We start from the raw sequence: 21,444 nt of genomic DNA, 5'->3' as shown, positions 1-21,444 counted from the left end.
TGGCAAAACCTGATAATTCCTATTCCTATTATTATTACTATTGTTTTAGAATTTAATGTCTTCCTAAATATGGCTCTTTATTATTGTCATATTTTTGAATATTAATTAAAATTCATATTACTGCCTTCTAGGATTTGACATAAAGGTATAAATGTCTAGAATGGTTCTGTCAAATAACAACATTTTTTCCGTCAATTTCAGTTAAGCCTTCCATGCTAGATGCAAAGAGTCTATAAATTTTGATTTTGGCTCCCTAAAATCAGAAAAAAAAAAATCCACTGATATACAATGAGACTTTAGAGAAAATACCACATACGTTAGAGCGTTTCTATTTCTAACAAAAGACAAACAACATAATATCTTTTTCAGTTTAACCAAATAAGATGTTGAGAATTTGTTCATTTTTTTAAAATGTACGTTGCCACCAAAACTTATGTCTTTCAACTACTTAAAGCACCCTACTCTCCAGTGTTGTTTCCTCAGTGTTGGACGATGCATACATTTAGCTGAGCTGCGTCCCTGGGGAGACAGCCAGCTCGCCATGTCCAGCACTGTGCTTAGTCCCAGGTGGCCCGGCCGCAAGGTGCGGGCACGTCAGCCCCAACGTGACACGGGGCTCCAGGGACGGTGGTGGACATGCTGTAATTACCTTCGCTGAGGCGGCTCGCTTACTGCTGCTAATGGAGAGGCACTGATTACACTCATCCTGAGGTGCGTGGGCTACTGTGTACAGGAAGCAGCAGTGAGAGAGAAAAAGGAAGAGTCAGAGAACCAGGCATAGGTTGGCTTTGAAGAGGGCTTAAGGAACAGAAAAATAGAAAATGAAAAAGAGGGGAGTAGGGAACCTCTGCTTTTAAGGCTGGAGAATTTCCAGAGAATTTCTCTTTCAGAGTTTTGGGTATCAGGAGTCCCATAGGATGGCAAAAGAAAATACTTCACATGGAGTCATACTTCAGCTATATTAGGGGATGTTATGATTTAAAGAAAACTGGTTGGGGCATTTAAGTAGAGCTGAGTAGCCTTTATTAGGGGGCTTTGTTCTGGCATATAGGTTTTCGCCTATTGAGTTCCTTTAGAGCAGGGGTACTCCACCCTGAATCCCTGGTTAAGGAACTTGAAAGGGAAAAAATTTACATATTTAATTTCACTAACCTCTAACCGGAATTCAGTATTTCCTTCAATTCTCAAGGCAGGCAACAAACTGCTGTATGATTAGCAGTAACTGTGACTTTGTTGCCAAAAGAAATCCTAGATCATTTTCATACCACTGTTCTAATTGTTACAGGTATCTTAAAGTATCTTTTACCTGCAATCCTACTTTGAATTACAGTAAATATTTGACCCGTATTTAGTTCTCAGTATTTAATAGGTTAAGAATAGAGATATGTAATTACATCATCACAGTTTTAAAATGTTTTGATAACTGTACTTCACTATAATTGGTTTCCTTTGTAATCCTACGTATTTTGTTTTATGCATTTAAAATCATTACTTTTTATTTTTTAAAAAAATTTATTTATTTATTTATTTATTTATGGCTGTGTTGGGTCTTCGTTTCTGTGCGAGGGCTTTCTCTAGTTGCAGCAAGCGGGGGCCACTCTTCATCGCGGTGCGCGGGCCTCTCACAATCGCGGCCTCTCTTGTTGCGGAGCACAGGCTCCAGAGGCACAGGCTCAGTAGTTGTGGCTCGTGGGCCTAGTTGCTCCGTGGCATGTGGGATCTTCCCAGACCAGGGCTCGAACCCGTGTCCCCTGCATTGGCAGGCAGATTCTCAACCACTACGCCATCAGGGAAGCCCCTAAAATTATTTTATGAAGGGAGTCCATAGGTTTCATCAGACTGCCAAAGAAGTCCACGGAACATAAAAAGGTCAGAACCCTGTCGTAAAGTCTGACGTTAAACTCTAGCCATCAGTAAAGGGTGCCTATATTTTGTGGGTGAGGGGTTAACATTAGGTAAAGGAAAGCAGCAGACACATATCACAAACGAGTAAGTAACAAAATGTAAAAGTGGGTTCTTTGAACTAGTGGACAAAGAACGCTTCTGACCTTTTCAGCTCTCTGTTCTGGCCCCCAAAAGCTATCACGGTCCTGATGGCCCCCAGAGCCTCTTCTGCCACAGCACCTGCTTTTGCATACGCAGCTAGTTCTTTGTCACTAAATGCTGAGAGTATCTGGAAAAAAGAGAAACATTGCATGCCTTTTGTATGGGGAGAAATGTTAAAAGACAGTCTGATCAACTCTTTCACTTACTTTTTCTTCCCAAACCCTGTCCTTTATCAAACATTGTAGATATGAAGCAAACCATACTCACTGCACCCGATCCAACGGCTGTTTCCACTCCCTACAAGGGGCGCATTTTCCGCCCTGGTGATATGCTCCCCAAGAGGAGTCGTAAGCAGCTTTTGGCAGGAAAGCGCCCTTTGCAGGAAAGAGCTCTCTGCAGGAGGCCCCGTGGTCTTGTCACTAACCTTAAACCAGGCGACCCCATGCTCTACTCACCTCCGGCCCTAGCACACCTTTCAGATCTTTTGATCACACAATACTTTGCCTAACTTGTTGGTCTTTCCATAGATCAAAGATGTAGAAATGCAGAATAAGTAATTAACAGATGACCAGATCTTTTCCCTAGCTTCCCCTTCAATAATGTCGTGAACAAACTGTGTGAACAAGATAACATCTAAAGAAAGATCGCAAGAGGTCAACAAGCCTGCACGCAAGGCTGCACGCAGTGGAGGAGGGCGATGATTCTGACCCCCTATCTCAACAATGAACTGAGGTTACTTCCCCTTTTCCATTTAAAAGCTTTCATGACTGAACAGAATCTTCAGAGATGGTTTTTGGGGGACACCAAGTCCACCATCTCCCCAGACTGCCAGCATTTCTGATTAAAAGCAACTTTCCTTTCTACCAACTTTTGCAAGTATTGATTTTTTTTTAAGCGGCAAGCAGCCGGACTTGATTCGGTAACAGAGTCAGCAAAAGCAAATCCACATGTAATTCTCTAGATAGTGTTTCTGGGAATAGTGTCGAGTTCTGTATCTACTACTGTTTTTCCTCTGTTAATTGCAAAATAAACTAAAATAAAACCTTACTGCTTGGAAAGGATGCACCATCCTTTTTTTTATTGTGTCACGATTTTTAATCACTTTGAAAACCATACTTCCAGATCTACTCACGGGCATTCTACTGAATAAGATGGCTAAACAAGATGTTGCAGGAGAACAGTAAAGGAAGAATCGAAACAAAAGAGATGCCAGAGTCTACTAAGTGCATCATCAACCCCAGAATGAGCAAAAATTGCCAGTAAAGTTTCTCAACTCTGGAGTGCTGGTTGAAATAGAACAGGTTTTGTGGATTTTACTGCAAGGCAAAATTGTCAGAGTGCCATTTAACTGTCACAGGTAACAATTTAAAATAAATAGGACAAATCTAAACTTATTTAAATGTTTTATATTCATGCAGTAGTTTGAAGGAATGTCATATTTTTAAATTATGTTTCCTGAAATAAGGACATGATCATTTATGTAATTTAAATTAGTATGACAGAAAATTTACCTAAAGTAGTAACAGTTCCAAAAACAAAATTTAACTGAGGTAATAACTGTGACATTTTGAATCACTTTAAAAACAATCTTCCTTATTAGAGCACCAGATTAACAACATGCTCCTGGGTGTGGTTTCAAATGACATTTAACATGGATCTGCACAAGTACCAGAATCCTGCATACTGAAAATAACTCTGTCTGCGTGGGTTAACACACATGGAAATGCCCACGCTTCACATACCTTTGCCCAAACAGCTGTAGAGAGTCCCAGGATAGGGCTGATGGCCATTATCACAAGGGTGAGCTTCCATCCTCTGAGAAACCCTACTATGAATCCTGCAAAAAACGTGGCTATTGCTTGAAAGAACATTCCAACCTTGTCACCAATTCCTTCACTGATTTTGGAGATGTCACTAAAAAAGATCACACCTAAGTGGTTACAGGCAGGAGGTCTTCAGTCAGAAAGGTGAAGCAGACATCTAACAAACACAGAGACAGGCAACACTTGTTCAGACTCCTGCAAGCCTCTTTCACAGTCTTAGCCTCTTGAATGACATTTTTCCCCACCTAAATACCGTACAAAGGAAGAAATTCAGGATTAGTTCACGCTTCTAAGAAGTTAACATCATTAAAAGTTGATGCTATTCAATTAGTTAATCCTGTTAGAGAAACATTAGCATTTTGAACGTAGGAGTCAATTTGTTTAAAAGCAGGAGCTAGGAAGGGCATTGCAACAGGAATAGGGAAGGGCTCCTTGCTTCTACCCTTGATGATATTTTCAACCCACTCTATTCTCAGTACAGCAGCCAGTGTGATCCTTTGAAAATGGAAATCTGAACATGCTACTCCTCAGATCAAAAATGTCCAGTGGCAAAGCTGAGGCCAGCCAGGCCCTACATGCTCTGATCCTGCCTCCTCTTGGACCTCATATGCTCACTACCCTCTTGCCAGGACCTCCAGTCAGAAAAAGTTTATCATCTATCTCCCCCTGGAACGTAAGCAACAAGAGGATGGAGATCTTTGTCTCATTCACTGGTATATCACAAACATCTAGAACACTGTTTGGCACATAATAGGCCCTCAAATATTTGTTGACTAAGTGAAGAGTCAACAAGTACTAAGACAAGTCTCTTGGTGAATTCATTCAATCATTGATTCACTCATTCATCCATCTTGAGGGTCATCTTAATATCTGTCAGGCCCGTGATAAATATCTGTTTATCTCCATGAGAGATAAGTAAAGGATGTAAGCTCATTCCTCAAATACGCCTACTACATAACTAAGGCAAAAAAAACTAACAGATAAGGAAAATACACTGCGGCATAGGCTGTAATTGCTAAAGATGGCTATCAGATGATCTATTCCCAATACACACCAAATGCTTAATCTAGGAAAAAAAATTTTTTTCATTTAAAATCTTCCTTTGACAAATTTTCACATACTTAGCAGTTAATTTCTTTATGAAAGTGTGGTGCTAACAATATACTTACTCTGTTAGCCGAGTGTTGAGTTCAGTGGTATCATTGATGTCAAACCAGCCTATTTCCTGTCGTAGAATAGCATGAAAAAACTCTTGCCTAATTTTCTTAATCTGTCGGCCAGCTGCCAAAGTCCAAAATGAAACCTGTATATAGGCAGCAACAAGAACGCCAGCACCTAATCCTGAATAATAATATGCATATCTGGAAAATAATTCAAAAGTTTCATTTAAATATAGTCTTAATCTCTTTGGGGAGAAATATTCAGAACTGGGAATTAGTAAATTTACAGACAGACAGATCACAAAGACCGTGTAGGACATTGTAACAAACACACATTAATTTTTTTTCTCTTTTCTTAAATTATAAGAGGATAATGGCAAATCTATCCACTTGAATTATCAGCCAAAGGTAAAATAAAGTTTTGTGGTTAACTGCAAAAAATATAATGGTGTTCATGAACCATGTTTAAACTGATATTGACAGTTTGTAAACACAATTTGACTCTTTCACAATTCATATTCTAGACTTGCATATCTTACTGTACTGAAAAAGTGCACCACGTTGCAAATACAGGACTAAACAGACTGAGCATGCAAAATGGTTCTTAGTATAAGTTTTCCCGTATTGTTTACACAAAGAACAAAAAACCCTGTTCCTAATTGGCAGAAGTTGAAAGGTGTTTTAAAAAATAGAATGCTAAAATGTCATGAATTCAAACCAATTTCGAGTAAAGTCTTAACTAAATTAGAGGAAAGTTAGTATCTTTATTTTTTTTAATTTAATTAATTTATTTTTATTTTTATTTTTTTGGGCACGCCCCGCAGCATGTGGCATCTTAGCTCCTCTACCAGCGATGGAAATTGTGCCCCCTGCTTCGGAAGTGCGAAGTCTTAACCACAGGACCACAAGGGAAGTCCCAAAAGTTAGTATCTTTAAAAGTAATAAATTCAATTTCAATACTCTCAAATATATTTTCTATATCATTTTACAAACTGTTTCCAGATAGAAGCCTTTCAGGCCTGCTATGGCAAACAGACGGTATTCATTTACGTCAGCAGCATTAATTGATAAGTAAACATACAAACGTTATGTGACAGGCTTTTGGGATTTCTACGAAGAAGGCTGAATGAGGGGAAAAATGCCATAAATGACATTACTGGATCAACGGACAAAATTGGAATACAGATGGTAGATTGGATCAAAGTGTTGTATCAATATTAAATGTACTGAGGTTGATAAGTGTACTGTGGTTGTAAGGAGAATGTCCTATTCTTAGGAGCCATGCTGAAGTATTTATGAGTAAAGGGTCATACTCTGTGCAGCTTATTTAAATGGCAGGGGAGGGGGAATAAATGAAAACAATAGGTTAAAGAGTCTAAAGCGTATATAGGGACCCTTTGTACATTCTTAAAACTATTCGTAAGTTTGAAATTATTTTCAAATAAAATGTTTTTTAAAAGTACACCATAAAGAAGTACATATGTATATATACATATATTAGCCAATTACCTAGTCATTTCTTCTTCCAGAATTCTGGCTGGATTTAGCATTAACAAGGAAAAATTCACTAAATAAAAACAAAACAAAACAAAAATAAGACATTTTTGAAAGGCACTGCCAGGTTTTAAAAATCTTTTTTTCTCTTTCCTTTTCACTCTCAAGTCACTCTTGTCATTTGACTCATGGAAAGGGCCCAAGGGTTTAGGTGCATTTAGGGTCCAGCTGGGGGAAGTTAAGCCCTCCCAGGTTCAGCCCCCTTCCTAGAGGTCTTGGGCCTTTAAGCAAAGCAGCTTCCTAAGGCAGCAGAGAGGAGTTGATGAAGGGCATGCAGAAGGCAGAGGAGGAAAAAAGAAATGGTCCACATAGAAGACACAAGATTTAAGGGGCACTTTTTTTCTTAGAGGCGCAAAGCACTTTCCAGATACTTGCTTCTTTTGATTTTACTTTACTATATGTGTGTGTTTTCCCTTACATGCTTCCTCACAACATAAGTAATAGAAAGGCTGAATTACATTCATTGCAAAGAAAGAAAAATTAAAGAAAAGAAAGATAGCTGAGTTGCTCAAAGACAAGTCAGTGGATCACTGGCGATCAGTCACCATCCTGCATTCCCTGTCCTGGTTATCAGCAGTCCTGTATTTTGGTATTTTTAATGCAGTATTAACTGGAAGGAAATTGTCTTTTAATTTGAACTAATTTGATAAAAATGTCCATGTGCCTTTTCTGGCTTACATGTTTTAGTAATAGCTAGGATTTATTGAGCATTTATTATATGCCAGGCATTGTTCTGAACACTTTACATGCATTACTTCGTTTAAGTTTCACAGCAACTCTATGAGGTAGGACTATTTCATAAATTCCCATTTTACAGATGAAGAAATTGAAGCACAGGGAGATAAAGTAACTTACCCAAAGTCACACAGCTAGCAAGTAGGCTGAGAGTCCTAACACTATACCATACAGCTCCTGACACTATACTACACTGATTGATTCATGTGGTAATGACTTATTTTCACTTTTTCAAAAACACAAAGTGAAAAAATAAAAAGAAAGCAGCCCATATCTACTGCGTTCACAAAATAATAGGATAAAATGTCACCAAAGCATTGATGAGAAAACACACCAGGGTAGGCATTTCCCATTTACCATGATGCCAGGAGAGAAACTAGTCTTTGTTCTAGCCTTAGATCATGTTTTCTGGGTGCTGTGTTATCATTCTTATCTTCCTCCAAAGGAAAATAAGGTAGAAATTTATTTTAAACTACTGTCAGGATCAATTACCAGGCATGTGGCCCTGATGGTGGCATAATTTTTCCCTCAGGGTTGTTCTTTCTACGGATGTTCATAGTGAAGTGTTTCTACTTATTAATCTAGCTCTTTATCAGCTACTAGATCCTTGAGGAATCAGACCGTATTTTACTTCTGTTCTTATCCGTTCAGTTTTGCATGCTCATTTCCTTCCTGAGTTCATAAATCTGACACCTTTGATATGCCACATTGGAACCCGTGTTTCGAATTAGAGGCAGACAAGCTATCCTAAAGCTGTGGTATTTGTAGAAACCATTGTTCAAAACCACAGGAAACCTGCAGATATATGTGTACCTGGCTATTTTTTTCCCCCTGAACGTAGAAATCAGGTGAAATCCTAAAATGAGTTTTACTCTCCTCCAACACCAATATTGCAACTCAGATTGACCCTCCCTCCTAGGAAATAAGAATCTACAAACATTCCAAGTTTGACCTGCTCCTTTCTCACAGTCCCAGGCCAAGAATGGCAATCTAATTCTGGGTTAGTAACCGTAGGAGCCCCAAAGCCCTCAGGAAACCAAGAGTTTCTGCTGCCTGATGACAAAGGTGAGGCAAATGTGTGTTGATGTCTCGTTCCTGGAAGAGTCATGGAATGAAATCTGGAATTCTAGACCTGGAAATCTCATGGAATTAGATCTGGAAAGGGCCTCAACCTGGTCTTCTCAGATGCTACGTATTAGGCTTCAGTCTCCTAAACAGTCTTTAAGCAGTTATGTGGTTGAACGCTTCGCAATGCTGTCTGCCTGTTAGAGTCCCATGGGGAGCGTGAAAAAATACAGATCCCCAGGCTCCATCCAAGACCAGCTGAATCAGAACCTCTGGCTGAGTCTAGATCATAATTCTAAAAACTGTCCCCAACTGATTCTAATGTTCCAGGATGGAGAACTCCTACTCTAGCCTGCCTGAATGCCTCCCATAATGAGGAAACGGGGAATTCTAGAAGCCGCCTATTCATTTTAGAGAGCACCCATATAATTCATCCATTTTATAGATGGGGAAACAGAATCTTAGAGTGGCTGTTTCATTTCCAAGTTCTTACAACTAGTTTTCCCCCAATATTTATGTTCCAGACACTTGACATAAATTGCCTCATTTAATTCTATCAGTAGGTCTACCTTTCAAAGGTGAGAACAGTAGGGATTATAGAGGTTAAGTAATTTGCCCAAAGTCATAAGCTGGTAAGGGCCTAAATAATAAACATATACCTTAAGGATTACATGGGGAGACATTACATAAGGTCACTTTGAGTCTCAAAGTAAATCAATGTCTGCCTTCCTTGATTCTGCCCAGCACTTCTTTTATTATATAGAAACACTCAGCACAGGACAGAGTTGGTGCATGTCCAGGCAGCTTTGGTAGTGTGGGTAATTAATTAAGGTAACTGGGGCTCAAAACTGCCTTTTCCTCTCATCTGTGTGGCAAAGGGCACGCAGGGCACATCGATTTCTCCACAGAATCTCCTACATTATTACAGTCACATAGACTTGGCATAAAATATCAGGTTCCTAATACTCTGCAGAAAAACTGTTTCCTATGACTCCATTCTTAAGGTTTGGACAAGGAATGTTTTATGCATAGTTTCCGCACAACCGAGTCATTGTGAGGGAACAGCCTTGTCACGGAGCCTTTATTCTGTTGACAAGGATGGTCTCTGTTCACAGTAAGTCACTGTCAGGCCCTCTTGTAATTTAAACCTTTTTTTCTTCTAACATTCCCTTCTCATTTGGCTCCCATTTAGTCTAGCTGTCCAAGAATCCAACGATTCTAAAGAATAGACTCTAAATAAACATCATCTCTCTGAGATGAGCCAGCGAGCTCTGCTAAGTACAGCTGAATACTCTATCTACTCTCAATCCCCAGGATATTTGCTAAACTCTACAAATGTAAACATACCAATGAGCTCTCTGAGTATGAAATGTAACAATTTCGTCTTCTCCAAAGAGGCACGGGAATACTAAAGAGTGGACATTGGAATTAATAACATCTGAGGGACTTCCCATTCCAAACCCTCCAAGACAGCTAATATGCCTAGTGACAAATGTGGCTGTAGAGGACCAAGTGTCATTTAATTTGGAGGCCACTGAAACTGAGTTGGCAACTCGGGTGAGTTTATCACTCCAGCTATTACAGGTCTGTAAGTGACTTGCTCGTGCCATTCCCCAGAGAGACCTTGAATTTAGCCCTGGGCACAGTACATGGCACCTGTCTGCCATTCCAGCTTCAAAGCGATACGGTTGCATAATTAGAAACACAGAAAAGACAAGCAAACTGCTCCAAATAAGAAAGTTGTGGAATTACTCTGGTGTTAGCAAAAACAAAAATAGGACGAATAAAACCGAACCAAATGCCAACTCCCCTGTGATAAGAGCACTGCATCAGATTTTTAAAAAAATTTAATTGTGATAATATACACAAAACCATCTTAACCATTTTAAGTGTATAGTTAAGTAGTGTTAAATATATTCATGCTGTTGTACAACCAATCTCCAGAACTTTTTCATCTTCCCCCAACTGAAACTATGCCCATTAAACAACAACTCCCCATTTTCTCCTCCCCCACGCCTGCTACCACTATCTTACTTTCTGTTTCTATGAATTTGGCTACTATAGACACCTCCTATAAGTGGAATAATACAATAATTGTCTTTTTGTGACAGGCTTTTTTCACTTAACATAATGTCCTCAAGGTTCATCCATGTTGTAGCAGGTGTCTGAACTTCCTTATTAAGGCTGAATAATATTCCCTTGTATGTATATAACACATTTTGTTTATCCACTCATTTGTTAATCTGATTTTTTAAAATCCTGAGTTGAAACCAATTTTTTATTGATGTTCAAATATAGGCATCATCCTACTGTATGTGTGTGTGTGTCTTATAGATCTATAGATCTTATAAGAAGTAAAAGGAAAACAAATAGAAAATTCCTCATTTCCTTGAAGGCTTTTTAAACTATCCTATCTTACTCCAATTTTACCTTTATGGTGTTTGTGTTGAAGTTTTGGCCACTGGTCAAGCACAAGTAATCCATTTAAAACTTTCCCAAACACATTTTTTTAAAGGAGAAAGCTATTTACATTGGCAGTATAATGTATATGGGCATGAGCATGGCTGGGATGGCAGAAAGACCTGGGTTTGAATTCTGCCCTAATACTGTATAATTTTGGACAAGACTCAGTGTCTTCATGTGTCACAGAAAATAATATTACCTGCTGTGTGAGACGGTTCTTGTGAGGCTTAAGTGAAATAACACCTAGCACCTGATACACACAATGAAAGGTTACTATTATTGGTGTTATTTTTATTATAAAGAGGTTCTTCTCAGAGACAATAGTACTGGAGAGTAAATAAACTATTTTTGTAGGAGCTTGATTTAACTTTCGAAGGATGCTTTACTAGACTTCTAAAAGGCATTAATATCCATCAATGTTTATGTAAAGTACAGCTTTTTTTCCTGTTGTATAAATTAAGCAATCATGTTCTCTTAGGTAATTACAATTAAGCCCTACAATGCTAACCAAATATGTAGTTGTCAATCAGTGAACACTGAAAACTCTTACTGAGTGTCATCTAAATTACAGAGTCCACTTTTTCTCAGATATCTTTACTATGAAAGCTGCCTTTTCTTTATCAGTTGTTTTCCTTCTATTCCACCATGTGTGTGCCAGTAAAGCTTCACTCGGTCTTCTCCAGCCTAGTGCCCACAGGTCTCTTGGGAGGAACTGAGCTATCATGCTTTGTAGAAAGCATGAATATCTTCCTTTCTATGTTAAATCTGGCTAATATGAAAATAACTTTGTCCACTGAAACCGCACTCCAATGCTGTTGACACAGCCTCTCACATAGATGACATTAACTTATGGGATTCCTTTGGCTCTTCAGTAATGATAGTCCTTTGAGTGAGTATCAAAGCACATCATTCTCACATTGAGTCCATTCACTCTTTAGTAAAGTATTCTATCAAGTAACAGTCAACCTTGTTGATCCAAAAATTAGAGACAGAAAGTGGGTCTAATTTTAGCAAAAAGGATGGGGGGAGATAAAAAAAGAAAACCAGAAACAGACCTACAAGCTGAGCATAGCTAAGAAGTACCACCACGCAAACTGATGTATTCTGAAGCTCATCAGTAATCACTAATGGGATGGACACTGCCCAGACATACTCTGTTATAGTTCCACCGTCCTCACGTAGACTGACTTCCTTACTTTATTTAAATGCAAAACTTTCTGGAGATGGATATTTCCTTACTCTATATTTAAAGTCAAACAGCATACACCTATTTGTTGAAATTTAAATGAGTATTTGAGGAAGTTTTCTGAGAATGTTACAACCCCTTCTGTGATATCTGGAGTCACCCAGATGTCCGAACCATGAAGCAAGTAGTTGATGAATAGAAAAATCAATTTCTAATCTTCCACTCAGTTAAACATATATGTAAAATACACATATATTTTTTAAATAGAGAAATGCTTACCTGGAAAGGAGAAGTTTCCTCCAATATTAACAAATCTGTCAGTCATTTCTCCAAATACTATCATCATGAGGGGGAGACCTGACCCATGAGCTATGGCCATGATAGTGCCAAAGGACATAAATAATTTATCCTGCCAATCAGAATATCGAAACTAAAAAAAAAAGAAAAAAAAGATAAGAATACTTAGCTTGTGTAACAGGATTTCTCTTTTGTCACAATGATATGTTCTTCGGATTTTTATTTAATGTCAGTACTTTTGTAACGGTTGCAAATAAAGGTATTAGGGAAGAAAGAATTTCAATCCAATCACTGACAGATTAATTTCATGATTCTATTTATTTTGTATTCTGTGAGGAAATCAATCTAACTCCATTTAATCACTATCTTATTTGGATAAGTGCAATATAATCAGAAGGGACGAAGGTTTGGTTCCATTAAGAAATATTGTTTGATTTTCCAGAGCTCCTGAGGTAGTGAATTAAGAGCAACTAGGGGTAGACATCATTTACATACACACACATAGTATGTCCTTTAAAAAGACATTCAGGGCTTCCCCGGTGGCACAGTGGTTAAGAATCCGCCTGCCAATGTAGGGAACACGGGTTCGAGCCCCGGTTTGGGAAGATCCCACATGCCACGGAGCAACTAAGCCTGTGCTCCACAACTACTGAGCCTGCTCTCTAGAGCCCGCGAGCCACAACTACTGAGCCCGCATGCCACAACTACTGAAGCCCGCATGCCTAGAGCCCGTGCTCAGCAACAAAGGAAGCCACCGCAATGAGAAGCCCGCGCACCGCAACGAAGAGCAGCCCCCGCTCGCCACAACTAGAGAAAGCCCGCGCACAGCAACGAAGACCCAACGCAGCCAAAAATAAATAAATAAAATTTAAAAAGAAAGACATTCAGAATAGTTCAAAGGGAGAATTATAAAGGGGTTGGGGGGAACAGATCCTCTGGGTTTTGAGGATAAGATCCCTTTAAGAGGTTTAAGTTAGCTTTTAGAAGGCAGCTCCACAGTGAAGTGCAACAAACATTAAGGAGTGCATGAGTGTGTGCTTTAGGGAAGTCTTGCTCATGGAGATGACGCTCACTGTAGAATCTTGAAAGGTAAGGGGGGATTAGCTGAAGAAGAAATGGGGAGCTCAGAGGAAGTGGAGGATGTTGAGGCTTAGAACAGCAGGGTGACCAGAAACCACACGAGTGCTCAGGTAACTCCACGCAGTGGAACTCCTGAGTGTACGGTACAAAGCGTGGAAGACGATATTAGAGAAAGGTCTAAGAGGCCTGGTGGGCCACACCAACAATCTTGGACTTAGTACCACCTATAGAGGAGAGGGGTGATACCAGTTGTTACAGTGAAGTGCACAACACCCAAGAACTAACCAGCCAATCAGTGTCATAATACTCCAAAACACTTTGTCCCTCGCCATCTTTTTTAGTCCACTCCAATTTCGCACTTTTTCTCATCATTTCTGATCGACTGAACTATGGCTCTCTCTCTTTGATCTTCTTTCCTCCTCTGCCTTCCAGACTACATCTTCCATCTATAAGTTTTCCGTTTCTACACCTTCCTCTCTGTCCCTTGCATCTTTCCTGTCTTTTTAATCTTTCCTGCTGCCCGTTTCCCTCATCCCCCCCCTTTGGGAGACAAGAATCAATAATCAGGAGAATGGATGATGAGTCAGGCTTGGTGGAGTGGGGTCCTTGAGAGTGCAGGCTGAGTCAGACGGGGTCACTATGCAGGGGCACCCTGAGGTCAAAAGCACAAGGTGGGGAGTGAGGGGTGTGTGTGCAAACTGTTCTCAAAGAGTTCCAAGGGTTCAGTCTGGGAGACCACATTCCATCATCAAGCACACAGGGCAAGCAAGAGTGCTGAAAGAGTCAGAAGCCAGGTGGGGCCTGGAATGGAACAAGGGGAGCAGGTAAAGTCAAGGACAAGTGGGGAAGGGCCCCTAAAACTGCTACAAAAGGGACCAGTGTCCCCAAGGTTCGTTTTATGGCTCCTGGGGAAGGGAGATAGAGCACTCGGGTCTATGGGCCACAGTTCAAGCACAGGAGCAGGTTGTCATATAATGTTCCTTTAGTGAACATTTATGTGAAATTGAGGAATGTTTTAAGTGCTTTTCATGGTACATCTGAAACTCATATAATGTAATATGTTAATTGTACCTCAATTTTTAAAGTTTTTCATATCAATTAAATAAAACTTTATTGTCTCCAAGCTTCAATTTAAAACTCCATGAATTTCACAGCAATATCCTAAGTAAACCTAGATCTGTTTTCAGTGATTTTTCAACAAAAGAATACATTCTAACTCCTATTAAAAAACACAGTTTTGTCCTGAACCTCTATCAGAACAACAGCAAAAAAATCTATTCAGAGGGTGAAAAAGATTACACTTAAATTTAACTTAAGGTTAAACTTTTAGATTCAAATGATTTCTACTTTAACGTTCATGATATTTTGTTTTCTCTAGGAGGCAGATTTAAAACTTGTGCACTGGATTTCCCTGGTGGCGCAGTGGTTAAGAATCTGCCTGCCAATGCAGGGGACACAGGTTCGAGCCCTGGTCTGGGAAGATCCCACATGCCACGGAGCAACTAAGCCTGTGCACCACAACTACTGAGCCTGCGCTCTAGAGCCCGCGAGTCACAAGTACTGAAGCTCGCGCGCCTAGAGCCTGTGCTCCGCAACAAGAGAAGCCACCACAATGAGAAGCCCACGCATCGCAACGAAGAGTAGCCCCCGCTCGCCGCAACTAGAGAAAGCCCACGCGCAGCAACAAAGATCCAATGCAGCCAAAAATAAATAAAAATAAATGAATAAATAAATAAAAATAAAACCTATGCATTAAAACCAGATTTAGTTTCACAAACAATTTATTCTCTAAAGTACTAAATTGAAAAAATGTTACCCTTACTGATACTTTTAAACAAAAACATCACAAGCATAAGGGAGAAGAGAATGAACAGGGGCTTTATGGCGACATGAGAAGAATGTAGCAGGCTCCAGAGTATGGATGTTTTGGTGTCCTCTCATCCTTTACTTCATAAGTTGGAGGTTTCAGCTAACATGCCACTTAATACCAACTTCTCTGCTATCAAAAAATAGCCGGCATAGTTTGAAACACATCATATTCACCAACAGTGGGCAAACACTTTCATGGGTCCCCTCTCTAAGACATATTACAAATGAAAAACAGATTCGACTTCTTCCAAAAGTATGTTGGCTTGCCTTGGACCAGCAGAAAACCACTGAGAATTGTTGTAAACATATCTGAGTCCATAATAGTAACTCCATATTTAATTAATTTTCCTGGAAGCCAACGTGAACATAATAAATTTCTTAATCATTGACAATTTTCTGTAGTTAACAATCTCTTTATATGCAAGCTTATTTTAAACTAAATTTGGGGTTTTTTGTGAAACAAGTGCTGAGATGCATTTTCCTGAAATCGGTTGGTTTGTATGCCGCTATGAACACAAGTCCTATTTTCAATTTCCCAGTACACCAGTAAGCTCTGCTCTCATGGCCAGCCTATCCCTACCTCTTTTATCATCCATCTTGAGAATGTGGGCCATTAACTACAATGAGCCAATCCAGGACAGCACAGGTGCAGCAGGGAAAACCTATTGCTGCCTGTAGACAGTCTTGAAGTACTGCTACGGCTATGGATCTAAGACATCAAATTTAAATGAAGGCAGGAGTTATTCATATTTAATATTTCACAGCTTACCAATGTTAATGGTCCAATCAAATTTACTTTCTTCGTTTTTTCCTTATCTTGTTTGCTGTAAAAAAAATATAATTGACTGAATTTAAAAACTGTTACAAAATAATTCAATTGAATATAAATTTGAGTAGTTATCATATTAAATATTATATATATATTTAACATCTTTATTGGAGTATAAATGCTTTACAATGTTGTGTTAGTTTCTGCTGTATAACAAAGTGAATCAGCTGTATGTATACATATATCCCCATATCCCCTCCCTCTTGCGTCTCCCTCCCATCCTCCCTATCCCACCCCTCTAGGTGGTCACAAGGCACCGAGCTGATCTCCCTGTGCTATGCGGCTGCTTCCCACTAGCTATCTATTTTACATTTGGTAGTGTATATATGTCAGTGCTACTCTATCACTTTGTCCCAGCCTCCTCTCCCCCCCGCCCCCATGTCTTCAAGTCCATTCCCTACATCTGCGTCTTTATTCCTGTCCTGCCACTAGGTTCATTAGAACCCTTTTTTTTTTTTTTTTAGATTCCATATATATGCGTTAGCATATGGTATTTGTTTTTCTCTTTCTGACTTACTTCACTCTATAGGACAGACTCTAGGTCCATTCACCTCACTACAAATAACTCAATTTTGTTTCTTTTTATGGCCGAGTAATATTCCATCATATATATGTCCCACATCTTCTTTATCCATTCATCTGTCGATGGACACTCAGGTTGCTTCCATGACCTGGCTATTGTAAATAGTGCGGCAGTGAACACTGTGGTACATGTCTCTTTTTGAATTATGGTTTTCTCAGGGTATCAACATTATACTTTCAAATATAAAAGAGTGATGTCCACAAATTGTCGAAATTATCCAGTTTCGACTGCAAGGCAATCACCAAGTGCAAAGGTAACCGTCCAAGTTACTATAGGAATCTCTGGATAACCGGGAGATGGTCACCTGTCTTGCAGAGCTCATGCACAGAGGGAAGATGAATATGTTAACAATGTCCTCCAGATCAATTAATCCTTCACTTGCTAAAATCATACATACTGATCTAAAATTAGTAAAGGCCAGGACTTCCCTGGTGGCGCAGTGGTTAAGAATCTGCCTGCCAATACAGGGGACACAGGTTTGAGCCCTGGTCACGAAAGATCCTACATGCCGCGGAGCAACTAAGCCCATGTGCCACAACTACTGAGCCTGAGCTCTAGAGCCCGTGAGCCACAACTACTGAAGCCCGTGCACCTAGAGCCCATGCTCCGCAACAACAGAAGCCACCGCGATGAAAAGCCTGCACACTGCAACGAAGAGTAGCCTCTGCTCGCCGCAACTAGAGAAAGCCCGCGCGCAGCAACGAAGACCCAACGCAGCCAAAAATAGATAAAATTAAATTTAAAAATTTATATTAAATAAATAAATTATAAAATAAAATTAGTAAAGGCCACCCTTCTGAATGATTACAGGGAGTGGTGTCAGGAAATCCTCTCAACTCTGCATTCAAAATACATCTAGAATTCAACCACTGCTCACCAATTTTATGGCTATCCCAATAGCCAGGAGAACTCCTGCCTTGTTTCTCCACTTCCACTTATGCCCACTTTAGTCTTTCCTCAACACAGTAGTCAGAGTAATCATTTAAAAACTCAAGTCATGTGGTTGCCAAGGGATGTGGGGAGAGGGATGGATTGGGAGTTGCGGTTAGCAGATGCAAACTATTACGTATAGGATGGATAAACAACAAGGTCCTCCTGTATACCACAGGGAACTATATTCAATATCCTGTGATAAACCATAATGGAAAAGAATTAAAAAAGAATGCATATATATGTATAACTGAATCACTTTGCTGTACAGCAGAAATTAACACAACATTGTAAAGCAACTATACTTCAATAACACAGATTTTTAAAAAACTCTCAATTCATATCATGCTGCTCCTCTGCTCAAAGACTTACAATGGCTTCCACTTTTCTCAGAGTAAAAGCCAAATCCTTACATCAGCCTCTAGGGCCCCACATGATGTTTCCTTGTCACCTCTCTGACCACAGTGCCCACTCCCACTCCTGCTTCCTCTGCCCCAGCCACCCTGCTGTCTCTGTTGTCGCTGTTCTGTGAACACTCCAGCCATGTTCCCATCGCAGAGTCTTTATTACCTCTGCCAGGAATGGTCTCCCTCAGATGCCACACACCTCCCTCCTTTCTTTCAAGTTCTTGCTCAGATATTGCCTTCTCAGTACGACCTACCTTGACCACCCTACTTAAAATTGCAGACGACTTCCTTTTTGCACTCCTGATTTCTTTAGCCTTGATTAATGCTTTTCCATAGCATTCATTACCTTCTAACATTTGCTGTAGTTTACATATTCAGCATATGTATTATTTATATCTATCTTCCATACAATAAATGCAAACTCTAGGAGAGCTTTTTTTTTTAAAACATAAAATGAATTTATTTAGCTTAAATGTCCAGGTAGGTGATAAAGTTTTACTCATAGGACTTGATCCCAAATTATCTAGAACATTCGCTAAAATCAAAGGACAGACATCTGCAATGAAATGTGTTCAAAAGAATGTGCCATAGGCAATAACAGCATGATTGGAACAAGCATGTAACTAACTCTCAATTTTCCCTAGATAACTGAAGTGAGCTGAACTTCCTTTAATGTATAAGCGTTAGTCTACTTTTTATAAAAATTTGTCTCCTTACACTTAATTTCATAATCTTACAGTTTCAACTTATTCTTAGCTTTTTGTATTTCTCTTTTGAACTGTCCTCTTTCCAACACAAGGCTGTGAGCTCCACTTCTGAGAACTTCCTTGAGTTCTGTTATGTCACTGCATCTTTTGCAGGAAAACCCCTCTGTACATTCATCAAATGTTCAGCCAGTGCAATACATAAATAGCCTTCTTCCAGAAAATGCCATCTATTTATAGATTCACAGTCAATCCCAGCCTAAATTGTCAGCTGACGAAACCCACATTTTTCTAGTAGAAATAATATCAATTATTTTCTAGCAGAAAAAATACCAATTTTATGCGTCACGCCAAATTTTCTATGAATGAATACCATGGTATGTAGAAGGAATAAGGCAAGATCACTGTATGAAGACGTTAACAGACAAAAATAATGCCTCAGTTGAACCACCAGATAGGCATGTTTTCCGTTGACTAATCAGGTCCCTTGCAGCTTGAGGACACACTACAGAACCTGATAAAATTTGTCCCTCGGGGTGATCGCTGGATGACACAGGTCAATTAGTTTTGGGTGGCTTGGCATGAACTCAGAGACCACAACAGCCTCATAAACTGAGGCTGAAGGCGAAAGTGATTCACTATTCCCACGGTGAAAGTGGGACAATGGCAACATGTCATTGACTGGTTTGCTTCTGCCCCTACTAAGGTCCATGAAGCGTGGGCAACAAGGGAACTCTGGGAACCGAAGAGCCATCACAGGAAGAAAGACATTCAAGAAAGAGGTTTCCCCCTTGCATGTGAACAAAAATTTCTTTGGAAGCACAGGTTAGGAAGAATGAGGCTGCCCCAGGTCCCCCTCCCCCCTTCACCCCTCACCACCCACAGGGGAGAAAGAGGAAGCAGCCTGGCGCTGGGAGGAGGGGGGTGGGATGGGTAAAATGAGGAGGAAGAGGAATAACGAGGGGGAGGAAGGAGGCTTCTGCTTCACTACACTTGTTTAAAAAGCACAACCATCAACGACAGATGTCTGATGCTCTGCAGGCATAAAAGATCAAATGATGTTTATGAAAGTTTTTCGGAAAAGTTTTGGGTTACATAACGCAAGGAATGTTATGCCACACATATTCATCGGATCACCCTGCACAAAGAGAAGCGGGCACTTTTAAACACATCCTCTTCTTCCTGAGCCTGTTGCAAAAGAAGCCTCAGTGACATTCCTTGGGTAAGGTCAGAACCTCAGACAAGACGCTACGGAAGCTCCGAAACAAAGGCCAAAGGCATCGTCAGATTTTCTCAACTTCTTCCCTCAGCCAGAGCTGGCCCTGCTGATTCACGGGTCGCGGGAAAGCGGCGGCTGCGGGTTATGTACCTGCTGCTGCTGCTGCCCCGTTCAAATTCGTCCTCCGTTTTCCTGGGGACCCGGACTGTTCCGATCCTTCCCGCCTCTAGATCCATCTCAGCCTAGGTGAGAAACCACAGTCTCAGGTCCAAGAACACCCACCCCAGCACGGGGAGGTCGACCAGCCTCCTCGCAGACCCTGCGCGAGGGATCGGGGCCGGCTGACAGGTCGCGGGGACCGGGGACGCCGCGTGGAAGTCGCGCTGCCGCCGCCCGGAGCCCACTGTCCCCGGAGTCCCGCGGTCGGCGCCGGCGCGCCCAAGCTCCCCTCACCTGGGACCTCGTGCGTCTCTGGCGGAGCTGCTGGGCGCACCAGGGCTGGACTTTGTTCGCAGAGGCGGCCTCGCCCCCGCCCACCCCCCCCCCCTGCGCACGCACGCGTCGGCCCCGGGCGAGGGCCCCCGGGCCGCAGGAGCCGCTCCCGCCGCCCGCCCGCCTCACACGGCGGGCCAAGCACGGAGAAGGGCCCGGCGCGCCGCCCTCCTCGCTGCCCGAGGTGCCCCGCCGGCCGCCGCCCACCCGGGCGAGCAGCCAGCCCCGGGCCCGCTGCACCAGCTACTGCTGATAAGCCCTCGACCGGCCCGGTGCCGCCGGGTGTTCCGAAAGCCTCGCCCGGCGGGCCACCCGAGCCCTACAAAGTGACTGTCACACTCCCTCGGCGCTCAGTGTTCTTTTTAAACCCATGCGCGGGACAGTTTCTAGACGCTCACTAATCATGGGACAGTCGAGGACCAAGAGAGACCCCTAGGCTCGCCTCCCGCTTCTGCATCCCCAGGTCTGGTCCCCGGGCCACCAAACCCAACCATCTCCAGGGACGACGAGAGCTGGGCAGGGCCACCTGGAATCATCACATTAAGCTTCTCTCTGTCGGTGCCCTCTTAATTCTTAGAGACACAGAACTTTAGGGCTGGAAGGGACTTTAGAGATCGTCTAATTCAAAACCAGCTGTTTTTGTTTGTTTGTTTGTTTGTTTTAAACAATAAGAAACTGATGCCCAGAGAGGTTAAGTCCCGCCTGAGGCTGCATCCTCGAGACCAGGGTCCAGTCTCCAGTGTCCTCCTGTGGCATACTGCTCTAATCTTGGACTTCTCCCTGTGCTAAATTATCTCTACACCTAGCGCCCACTTGAGTCCCCCGTGTGGTCTTCTTGTCGCTTTTCATTGACCTCTCCGCACTCCTTTGCAAAGGAAGAATCTAAAACAGGGAGTAATATGTTATCATGGCTTTGAAGCCAGTGGGATTCAAACTCAGAGCTTCACATCTTATTAGCTATGTGACCTTGGACACTTTCTCACTTGTCGAAACCTCAGTTTC

General features: G+C 41.3%; 1 protein-coding gene across 6 annotated transcripts in view; it reads right to left on the bottom strand.

Moving 5' to 3' along the window:
* Positions 1 to 21,444, bottom strand: part of ABCB4 (ATP binding cassette subfamily B member 4) — a 95,550-nt gene that overhangs the window by 61,291 nt on the left and 12,815 nt on the right. For 5 of the 6 annotated variants that reach the window (XM_059934005.1, XM_059934008.1, XM_059934009.1 and 2 more), the window contains exons 2-7: positions 16,048 to 16,102; positions 12,312 to 12,462; positions 6,539 to 6,596; positions 5,039 to 5,230; positions 3,789 to 3,960; positions 2,049 to 2,173 (exon numbers count right to left, since the gene is read on the bottom strand). In XM_059934005.1, coding sequence (XP_059789988.1) covers positions 2,049 to 2,173; positions 3,789 to 3,960; positions 5,039 to 5,230; positions 6,539 to 6,596; positions 12,312 to 12,462; positions 16,048 to 16,102 — 753 coding nt within the window. Of the gene's footprint in view, positions 1 to 2,048; positions 2,174 to 3,788; positions 3,961 to 5,038; positions 5,231 to 6,538; positions 6,597 to 12,311; positions 12,463 to 16,047; positions 16,103 to 20,100; positions 20,187 to 21,444 lie in introns of those variants that run through there. The other variant, XM_059934004.1, reaches the window with a different exon arrangement.

This window comes from Balaenoptera ricei, chromosome 9 (assembly GCF_028023285.1).
Source record: "Balaenoptera ricei isolate mBalRic1 chromosome 9, mBalRic1.hap2, whole genome shotgun sequence".
Taxonomy (NCBI): Eukaryota; Metazoa; Chordata; class Mammalia; order Artiodactyla; family Balaenopteridae; genus Balaenoptera; species Balaenoptera ricei.
The sequence above is the reverse complement of the archived record's forward strand: the minus strand, read 5'-3'. Positions and strand labels throughout refer to the sequence as shown.